This window comes from Anoplophora glabripennis, unplaced genomic scaffold (assembly GCF_000390285.2).
Source record: "Anoplophora glabripennis isolate ALB-LARVAE unplaced genomic scaffold, Agla_2.0 scaffold57, whole genome shotgun sequence".
NCBI classification, from domain to species: Eukaryota; Metazoa; Arthropoda; class Insecta; order Coleoptera; family Cerambycidae; genus Anoplophora; species Anoplophora glabripennis.
In genome coordinates, this window is record NW_019416296.1 from 1701576 (window position 1) to 1713128 (window position 11553).

Sequence of the window (11553 nt, forward strand, 5' to 3'; positions counted from 1 at the left end):
CGGCATAAATATATCTCTGATTGGCAACAGTGTTTGTTTTGTGAACTAGACATAATAGTTAGAAAGATAATGGATATTAGAACATGCTATAAGTGTTTTTGGCTAGTGAGTCTCTTCTAACGCATCAATCTAATCCTGAAAAAACCTTCTAGGGAGTGATCTGTTTAAAAAATCATAAAATTAGTTTTTCTCGCCTTGATTAATATACCTATACCAAAATTCTTTTGAAATATTTACGTAGATGTGATATTTTTTAAAAAGACACCTAAGACTCGAAAACTAAGGTGTTTAGTTGAAGGAAACTTATTGCCAAATGACAATCTACAAATAAATCTAAAGAATCACCCCCTTCATTATCCAAACCTACATACCTAACAACCATTTTGTATACGACCAAATTATTTAAGACGCGCTACTTAAACTTTTTTTCTTATGTTAAATTGAGCACTTGTTACCGCATTCTCACTTTTGAATGTTACACCGAAAATATATACATTTTTTGTTTATAACGAATAAACCATTTATTAATCCAAGTACTAACTTAGAACAGTCCCAATTTACACATTTTATCTTAGATCCGTCCCATTATTCCTGTGGATATGCCTCTACCTTCCTGGCTTTAGCTGCATGGTATACGTATGCACCTACATCGCCATGTTCTCTGGATGCTCCAATAGATTGATGATTATCAACAAAACTCTAGAGGAATTCACTTATCCAGAACTATCCTGTACGGACGTCTATTCCCTGAGGAAGAGCAAAGTTAGGCCTCATCAACTGCTGAAGACACTATCTAACGACGGTCAAAATATGCTCGACAAGGTAAAGATTAACTTATTGGTTTGAAAGTTCCTAATTTCATTACTAAGAGTTATTTTTCATATAACCAACAACTTTTTCATATAACTTATATAATTTCGTCTATACCGCATTTTCCTACGTACTTACAAATTGAAATTGAAAAGTACAATGGACACAGTTCTAGTCATAAAGTTGGCTATTCAAGTACCCTATTATTATTTCTACTCGCTTTTTTTTCAGCTTCTGATGCTTTACGATGAAACATGCGAACTAAGCCAACTCCTCAACAAGACCTGCGGGCCAGAATTGGCCATTTACTTCGGCCTAACGTCGGCGACCATAATCTCTCTTGGTTACACAGTAGCTCTCGACTTTATAGCTTTTTCCCAAGGGGAGTCCATAAGCGAAGCAAACACCAGAGCGAGCGACTTCTGGGGCATCTTGAACTTCTTCGCCCTGGCAGCTATAACAAGCGCATCTGCGAAAGTGAAGCAGAACTGCGAGGATACGCCGAGACTGTTGCACAGACTCATCAATATTTACGTGGACCTGGAACCATTTGTAAGTGCGATGGGTTTGGAACATACAAGGTGTCCATACCCATAAATAATGGTTCAAAGAGCAACAGTTTCTCAGAATGAAAAATTACATATTTTCGCAAAATATTAATTCTAATCCTACTTTGAGAAAAATCTAAAATCAAGTAAATATAAAGGCCTAGACATTACAATTCTGCGCACATACTCAGTTTTTCATTCTGATATGTTTTTCTTAATAAAATCTGTCGTACGTCATACGCAAATGGAACTTTACTGGTCAACAATAATAATATTTATATAAGGTCTCCTGGATTTTTAGCTTTGAAACCACGGCAGATTTTATTTCACAACAAGCAGAGCTGAATCCATTTATTTGTCAACACCTACATTTTTTCACGACCACAGTTGAAGGGGCCCGTTAGATGGTACAGAAAAGCGTGATCGCCAGAAGAACAAGCCTTAGCTGGCGGCGGCGGGTCTCAGCCGGCGGGTCTCAGCCAGGACAGAAAGAGACCCCGCGAAGTGAATTAATTTCAACACTGTATATCCCAATTAATCATCTATGAGTGATTTATTTTTGCACTCAATATTTAGTTAATTTTTCTTTTCCTTCACTTCTTCTTAGCACCCTGTGCTAAGTTTGTAGGCTTCCGTGTCAGTTGCCAATGGATGAACTATTCCAGGACTGATTTCCACCAAAATATATATTATTTTAAACCTCTTGACATTTCGGGAGATATGTCGCTCCCTTCTTCAGATAAAACCCTAAAACTGAAGATTAAGTCCTCTGGCCGGTATTTGGTGGCAAACAGCCCTGGAGCTGTTCAACCTTTAACACTCTGTATTCAAATCAAAAACGAAAGTAAGGGCGAAGTTGTTAACTTCCCTCACTCACTTAGTCCACATCTTTGGTCTTTACCCTTTCCATTCCGTCTAATTCCTATCAGATCTATGAAAATACTCCTTCATTTCTGACGACTTACACGCTGTATTTGAATACATTTTACGCCAAAGACTCTGAATGTACATGTAATAATTACACTACCGATACAATTTTTTTTATCTCATTTTCAGGCAGACATTTATTCATTACAACTGAGCCACCAAAACGCCACTGTCACAGCTGCAGGGTTCTTCACCCTCGATAAAAGTATATTTTTGGGGGTAAGTTTAATATATATTATAAACTCGTATGTATGTTTAGGCACAAATATAATTTTTTTTAGCTATTTAGCAGCTGGGTTACATATCTAATAATTCTAATACAATTTAATGGTTAACATTACTCCTACCACTGCACAAGACTCCACAGAAGAGTAGAAATTAATTACAATGTAGAATGTGAGAATAAACATATTAAGTAAAGTGTAATGATTTTTAAATTATAAATAGATGTACTGTTCTGTACATTTTTATACATTTCCAATCAATCTATTCGCTATACATACAACGGTTCAAAGTTAAGGCTGGTGTTTTATGGACAAGAAATTGCGCTTTTAGAAAGACAGGGATAGAATAAGAAAATCCATCTAAACTATAAAAACGTTGAAATACAAGGATTCCTTTTAATTTTTCACTGTGAAAGATCACGGAGAAGATTGCCCATTGTAACAAAAGTCGGTACGCGTAGTAATTTATTTGTTAGTTCTCGGAACGGATGGGCCAAAAAGTAAAATATTTCAGTCAACACTAATTTTATCGAAAAGTTAAGAGTCTTCAAGTAGGTAGCGTCGCCACAAGGCCGTCTTTCGGAGAAGGCTTCATGAAATTTAACAGTATTTTTTAACAAGTTCACTTAGACTGTCGGGGCCATCTGGTATAAAGAGAAAAATCGATATTTCAAATAACGCGCGAAATGCATTCCAAAGAACGTAAGAATTCCAATAATAAGTTGTTAGAAGTTGTTAGAAAAAGAATAATAGATCAAATAGCTGGTTTTTGGGCGAATTTTCCAAGCTATAAGAATAGTTTAAATGAGATTGACTAATCCGTCCCGTATTGCTACACGGAGTCACTAGAGGAGGGCTAGGGTTACTTGTAAGTCCAGTTAGTCACAGAATTATTTATGTAAATGTAAATTCAGCCCATTAGATAACTGTTAACATGGCATACTTATGCCAAAACGTCCCAATATTCAGGGTTCCCGCCAGTAAGATAAGAACATAAACGTCTGGACCCAAGAAATGGGCGTGTCGTAGCGAGGTGTCGAATTCAGGAGAGATCTCCGAAAAAACAGACAGTTTTTCCTTGGGTTCCACATTGAGCAGTCTACTTAGATTTAGAGTGTCGGGTTAATTTAATAATGGATAAAGTCATTCCAAATTTTGCTATGGATCGCGCATTCCCTGAATCGCGGTACGCTGTCGCGTGTCAATAAATTAATTAATAATGTTATTCGAGCCCGTTGTGTCGTTATTTTGTTCGTTTGTTTTGTTTTATTGTTATTAAAATCCTTCCTGGAAAGTTTTGGTGTTTTCTTGTTCTTCTAACTTAAGTGTCACCCTATACAACCAACCACTGGGTTACCTTGTACATGAGCGACATACGGTGTCTGGTATTCATTCTCTGAACGTACGATATTTCTAAGTTCCCACGTATTAATTAAAGTGTAATGATAATTATAAACTCCCTTTCGAGAAGTTAATCTCTTTTGTCAGTTAACACCGTTATGATGCTGGTCATAGCGGTAGATAGATAAGTAAAGAAATAATCCCTCAGGTTTATACTCTGTTCTCCGTGATCTCCCATTTAAACATCGGAATGTATCTTTCCTGTTTGTCGAGAATTTTGTAAAAATACTCATTAATTATAATTAATTCATGTGTTAATAGTTTTATAAAAACATTCTGCAGAGTGTGATTATGTTTATAGTATGTACAGTGTGATTCACTATATTTTGAACCCCCCCCCCTTTAAATTTTTTATTTTAAGTTATAAAAAAATGTAAAATATAAAAGTTGTACGATTTTTTATGAATTTTTCGAAAATGATATTTGAGAAACAAATGAAGTTCAAACAAAATGGTCGCGAATGTTAACTTTGTTAATTTAAATAGAATACCCTGTATATTTTTAGATATTTTTGCGAATATGATTTCAGTTTTACTAAGTTAGTTCTTAAAAACTCCAGATTTGGAAAAGGTTTATCGGGATGTCTTGCGTGGAATTCAGCGCACGCATTGCGTATACTTAAGCTATTAACATGAAGAAAAATTAATTCAACTTTCTCTTTTGGATTGAATAACTTATTCATCTTAGCAACTGAATTAAAACGATATTTTTACACACATTCAAATACAACAGTTCTCAAATAACACAATGACAATACAATAATGATAGCTCTCCTTTCAAACAACACAATTTTTATTTAATATCCAAGGCTTACTATTGCTCTTTTAGCTTCTTTTAGTTCCTGCCGACTGCAGATTATTTTCGTTATTTTTGCTGATTGTTCGAAAACAGCTACTCCAATAAGGAATTGTGACATCACATTTTATATTTAGAATTTGAAGGTTTGTCAAATTATGTTAAAAAATACGGTGTTGCTATTTAAAAAAAAAATATCGTCTTTGTAGCTACTTAATTAAATAAATTATAAATGATTCAGAAATTTAAGATTTTTTTTATAGAAATATAATTTAAAATACAGTTCAACCCACAGTAGCTAAACGATGGTAAGTACAATTTAAATTTTTTTAAAGGGAAATTCAAAATTGCTACATCGACATTTTTTATTTTTCACAGATCATAAATAAAAATTTATTACCAAAAATATGCAAGTACTCTAAATCAATAAGATGAATTTTACTGAAAGAATGACTGAAATAATTAAGTTAATTATTTTTTTGGTTATTTATTATTTATTCTAGTTTTATTTTTCATAAGATCAAAGTATTTCGGACGCAAATAGAAGTTTATTGATTTTTCTTTGATAGTTGCTCTAACAGATTTTTTCCCTATTCTATTTTTATATCCAATAAAAATTAAAAATATTCTTGCTGACCTTGGCACTTTCTGTGCATACGTGCAGAACTAACTCTTCCATGCACTAAAATTATTTTTAAATACAGACGCATTATTTGCAAGTCAAATATTGAGATACTCCTACAACGTTATTTAATTTCTCTGTTTATTTATTTTTTATTATTTTGAAAGATAACGTATGTTTACTAGGTAAATTTTAATTGTTTGTTTTTAATCCGAAAATATCATCATAAAAAGTACAAAACCACAACAAAACCAGAGACGGCTTCAATCTCTAATTCAAGGCCACCGAAAACTATCATAATCATATGAGATTATTTTCAATGAACGAAATTTTAACCAGTGCAAGCGTGATTATTTTCATATTTTTCGTAGAAATAAATGTTTCTAGTTTAAAATTGTAAAGGAATTTGCAAACAAAAATTCTCAAAGTATCTAAAAATCTAAATAAAAACATCAGAAACCGTGTGGTTGTTTTATAATTTGCACAGTTATAAACCAGTTGAACAACGAAATAATTATTACATATTATAAATTAAGTACAACGAATTCGAATTTAGCTTCAGATTTAGTTGAAAATAGATTTTAAAAATGAATTAAGAAGGGTCGAGTTATTCTAGTATGGACCAATTTTTCTTCGATTTTTCCAAGAAAATTTAAAAAATACAAAATGAAAATGCCAAAAATCCAGATAAAAAACCTGCAAGCATATACACCGAAAACACTGATGTCAGTTTTTCTCTACGTTCTATGTTTTAGAGGAAATCGCAGAAAAATTTAAACACTACACTTAGCCTTACAAAGAGGGACAAATAATATTCTACCGTGATGTTAATAATAATTGTTATACACAGAATAAAGTGCGATAGTGATGTAATGCCACTACGCCGCCTACTATGATTTTTATGACAAGTGAAATCATAAAAAAGATCTATTATAGAAAATATTGCAACATGGTTTAATTATTCAGCAGACTGCGAAACTCGCGTATCTCAAATTTCCTTCATTTATAGCTTTCCTTGTTTTTTTTTTGTGAAACATAAGAAAGTGTAAAATTTTGTTGCATTAAAAATTTATCTTTGTGTTTATTTGGACTATTTTAGTATTACCAATTAACAGTAATAAAAACTTTGAAATTTCACTATAAAATTGTATTTCTTTTAATTAGTCATTATTAAAACCTTTTCAATGTTTACCATTTTGAGGTACATACTTTGCATTCAATTTTTTTAAGGGTAACACAAATGTATACTATCTAAAAATTATTAATCAAATTTAAGATAAAGGTAGCTGAACTACGCTACGCTATCGGATTTTCTATAAAAGAAAATCTCAAATGATTTCACGAAATCACCATTCGAATAAAATAATGATTTTGTACATGCATACATGTCGAAAATCGAAATTATACGTTCTCAATCAAATCTCAACACCCTGTATACAATTTCCAAGACAATTAATTTTTATTATAAAATCTATATTTACCATTTTGTAAACTCTAAAATGTTTTGGAGCCGACTCTTCAGAGAACAGCAAACAACTCAAGTACCGTAGTATGTTTCATTGGAAACCACAGAAATGATAAACATTTTCCGTTTATAGAAATGATTACAAGCGTTTGACCAAACCTACGTGTCGCTACTTCACGTACCTATAATTCCGACTTCCCTATCAGCAAACAATCGATATCAGACCAAGGCAATAGATTATTAATCTCTTATCAATAACAACTTATCAGTATACCTAATTTTTTCCAGTTCTCAGTTTATTTTACCTACAATTGTGTAAATAAAAACTGCGCAACCGCATATTCAAACGGACTCCAACGTAGTGCAAGTAAGTTTAAGTTGTTCCTTGTGATCGTGTTCCTGTAGATTCCAGGCGTCCACTTGTCCACGTAAGTACGCAACGTTTTACCCTTTATTCGCCCTTTACCTTAAAAATTTCTGATTATATTTTTTATGTGCTAAATGTTAGACGGATCGATTGTAGAAACGTGACTAATTTTTTCCGGTAATGGATCACGGACTTATGTAAGATTAATATTTTATGTGTGTACAAGTAATTAACATTTTGTCTTAGGCGTGTTATCAGTTTAAAAATGTTCAGGTTTCAATTTCGGTAAAAGAATACACGATGAAGCTTACCGCGTGTGAATAGGGACAAGTGTTTCAAAATTTAATGTTTCAGATATTTAATATGAAAAGTGACTTGTGTGAAATATGGATGTATTGTCTGTGTATTGTAGTCTATAAACCATATAAATCTTGCGAAGTTAACTGTAACGAAGCTTTGTTTTTTGTTTTAGAAAATCAATTTGAAAAGAAAGGACTATCAAAAATAAATGCACCGTGCCATCCTTACTAATAAGAAACAATTAAAAACTATCTACTGTTGAAAAATTACCTTAAATACCTGCCTCTAAAAAATATACTTTTCCCAAAATTACTTAAAGAAACAGTTGTCGACAACATACAAACACAAGTTCATCAAACCTTTTAAAGTTCATAGACACATTTTAACACTTTTTTTATATCTACTTGTTTTTATTTGGGGAAGAAAACAGAACTTTAGGCAGTGGCGGCTTTTGCCTCCCATGCCAGGGGGTACAAAGAAAGTATTGGAAAAAAATCAAATAAATTGGGTAGTTTTATTTTAAGTGCTATTGAAATATAGGACGAACGTTCATTATTTTTTATAATAAAAGTCAATTCTTCTGCTTTTGTCCAAATTAAACAGAGCCCAAACTGCATAGTAAATATGCAGTACTCTCACTCCGCCTTTCACAGCTGCGCGACTGTAACCATGACCACCGCTGTCAACACTTTTCAGATTTAGAGGCGAGCTACGAGTAGCTCACATATTCAATGTTTTTCAAAGAATTTCGCGTTAAATCGACTTCATATTACAAATTTAACATTTCCTTTTTAATATTTTTCATAAGGCTAAATTTTAAATTCAATTTTTCTAGGGGGTGGCGCCCAGAGCCCCTCCGCACCAGCCGCCACTGACTCTAGGGTAGCTGCACCAATAATTGGAGTTATAGTCACACTATCTGAAGACTCAGAAAAATTTGAAGACATTAAAATTTTAGTAAAAAAGAACATTATTTCTTAGTCTCTAAACATCTACATCTACGAGTATAATACATGCATGTCATGTTTTCTACTATTATCCAATGCACCAATAATGCCCATACAAAAAAAAACAGCAGTTGCCTCTTCATGTTCTAAGTAATTGACATTAATTTATATTATATTTTCTTTTTAATGTCCTAAGGAACTCCAACATTTTAGCAGCTGTGGAAAACAGCATACAACTGCGGCTTACAGTTATGGCAACATATCTTTTGAGTGATGAAAAAAAAGTTTATTTTTGTCTTTGCACTTGTACCAATAATTGTCAGTGCTGCATCTATTTTTATTATATCAAAAAGTATAACCACCATAAAGAGAATCTATATTTTTCTCTTTATATCTTTAACAATAATAAAATCAAAATTATATTATTATGCAGTATATCGAATTATTTTGAAATGTATTATAATTACCATTAATATCAATTATTGAATTTCCAGTAATTCACACAGCCCTCTTAATTAAATCAAGATCAACATTGAAATTAATATAATAAACTATTAAATTATGTATAACCGATTTAACTGTGGTGTATTTTACTTAATTTTCAATAAAATTTCATCAAATAATACAAAAAACACTCTGTTTTAACAACAAACTGTCGAAGCTTCTAACGAAAGAACACGTTCTCTTATCACCGGCTTCAAACAACACTATTACAGGAATTATAATAGAGACATGGTTTCATATCGTGTGACATATGCAGTTTTTAAATACATAATCTTATTTTCTAAATTACAAGTACAGTAAAGAAGTAATTGCCGTAGCAATTACTGATGTAATTTAAATTATTATAATTTTAATCGATTTTGATTTCAGGATGTCCGAGGTAACGACGAAAATTTCCAAGCCAAACATGCGTCGATTGCTCTACAATCAGATCAAAAAAAATTTGATTGCCACTGGTGTATCTGTTTTGATCGCTGGAGTTTACATGAGATTTGTTTTCAGCGACAACAATCGACGCGATTACGCAAATTTTTACAAGTGAGTTCGACTTTACTAAAACCTGGTCTATTAAATATATACTTTTCGTCTTGAAATAATTCAAGATCTGTAAAAATATTCAATGATTTATTGAGGAGTTTTTTTCCTAGAATTGTGATCATAGGTCCTGAAACTAAAAAAAGACTTATTTCTTACTAACTTTGAGAAAAAAATACAAAGTAGCAGTGCAGCAATTTTTGCCATGTGCTAAATAAAATTCGTTCCCAAAAAGACAAACAGTCAACATTGTCTACGAATAAATCCACAAACTTTTATTATTTATTTATTATAATCCTGTTCTTGTATTTTCAGATCATACGACATTAATAAGGAGTTTGAAACAATGAGGAAAAAAGGACTCTTTGATTCCTGTGATCCAGAAGATTAAAAAGCGCTGTAGTGGATAATTTAATACAAAGTAGTAATGTTTATTAGTTATTAATAAATACTATATTTTTAAAAGTATTCAATAAAACATACATAACTCATAATGTTGCAATAATCCTATAATTTTTTTAACAAAGGAGGCCGATGAATTCAAAAGTTCTGTTACTAAAGCAACAGTAAATACGTAAATTGAAAGCATTGTTTGTGAAAGTAAAAAATGGATAAAGAAGACTGTTTCAGCCCCTTGAAAAGGCCACAGATGCAGGGTTTGCTTGCGAAAAAAACTAAAATAATTCTAATTAGATCTATTATAATAAGTGCCCTAGCTGGATTTGCGTTTAAAGTTGGATATATCGATAGAAAAAAGGCCAAATATAGAAATTTTTATGCGTAAGTTCGAATGTCATTGTTTTAAAACTAATTTTACACTTAATGTACCTATTACTGAGTATTACTTTCAAATATATTGATGCATTTTTAAAAACTGACAAAAGTAATGTGAATATTGGACTGAATGAAAAATAAGGCTACATACGATTCTATAAAAAAAATGCTGTTGAAAAAGGCATAATTTTTCCTTGAACAAAAAGTATTGTATAAATTTAACATAATGATTATACCTATATAATAGCGTAGCTTATAAAATCAATAAGGTATTATGGGCATATTATAAAAAAAACATTAACATTTATAATATTAAAAAAATATTCCCACAGTATTTACTTGGACAGATTCTAATAAACAGAATTTGTTTATATAATACTGGGTTCAATTTTGTTTTTAATTATATAGGTACTTTTCCGTAAAGCCGGCCCCAGGTGCATTGCGAACATTCGCGAATATATGTGATTATTCGTATTCGGTGGTGTGAAACTTATACCTGCTTCCCCATATCACGTAGCTAGCGGTCGGTATAGGACGCGTTTTGACTCGTGACTCGTGACTCGTAGTTGCTCGTACTCAGCTATAATCGCGATGAGTGTGATTACATGTAAACAAAAATTTAAACAGTGGTTAAACGATACTCACTACAAAAATTCGTCTCAATTTTTTCTATTTCACTTCTGCATCGCACCACAGAACAATAAACAGAAAAACAACAAATGAAAATTGAAAATCTTATGGTTTTAACATAGCACGGAACACAGAATAAAATTTTAGAATGACACAATAATAGGTAATTTCCTTTCATCTAGATGTGTAGGTCAGCATATCTGTACCATCAATCAAATATGGTAAAAACATCCTGGAATTAAAGTTGCTGTTGATATCACTATTCAGTATTCACCTAGTTTTTTTACACCGGCCGCATTTGCGGTCGGGGTAGACGACGGATGGGGCCCACCTACGAAGGCTGTCCAGGCCTACACGAGATGAGGCAGGATAAAGAGGGATAATCCCCCTCGATCCCAAATCATTGAGGCCAATTTCTAGCCATGGAATAATGGCGCGGCGTGGCGCACCTAGTTGTGCTTCACCATGCCTCCGTAAAATTACTAAATTTTTAACAGACTGAAACTACAGGATAAGTAATTTAAAGTAGATAAAAGGAAAATATACTTACAGCGTTTTCACCTTTGCACTCAGTACACAGTGAGCATATCTTCCCATGTACTGTCAACTCAAATTAAAAAATAAATAAAAGTTTATTGTGGTGTATACATACAGTCTTCATAAATGCATACGAGCCACGTGAGCGTCGAACATATAGGCAACCAA

The 11553-nt window shown here is 32.4% G+C and overlaps 2 protein-coding genes across 4 annotated transcripts in view; one reads left to right on the forward strand and one right to left on the reverse strand.

Annotated features, from left to right (window-relative positions):
- LOC108917533 overlaps positions 1-11451 on the reverse strand; it is a 43767-nt gene extending 32316 nt beyond the window's left edge. The window contains exon 1 of one of the 3 annotated variants that reach the window (XM_018724180.1): positions 11399-11451. The gene's annotated coding sequence lies outside the window, so the exon portion shown is untranslated. Of the gene's footprint in view, positions 1-6808; positions 6902-10863; positions 10960-11398 lie in introns of those variants that run through there. The other 2 variants (XM_018724179.1, XM_018724178.1) reach the window with 2 other exon arrangements.
- On the forward strand, positions 7110-9938 carry LOC108917535 (cytochrome c oxidase subunit 6C-like). Its single transcript, XM_018724182.1, has 3 exons — positions 7110-7220; positions 9280-9447; positions 9760-9938. The coding sequence occupies exons 2-3, from the start codon at positions 9281-9283 to the stop codon at positions 9833-9835; spliced, it is 243 nt and encodes an 80-aa protein (XP_018579698.1). The 5' UTR covers positions 7110-7220; position 9280; the 3' UTR covers positions 9836-9938.
- Positions 11452-11553: the final 102 nt, after the last annotated feature.

Coding starts and splice junctions, on each gene's coding strand:
- LOC108917535 (XM_018724182.1), top strand. CDS start 9,281: ATGTCCGAGGTAACGACGAAAATTTCCAAGCCAAACATGCGTCGATTG. Junction 9,448..9,759: donor GATTACGCAAATTTTTACAA/GTGAGTTCGACT, acceptor TTGTATTTTCAG/ATCATACGACATTAATAAGG.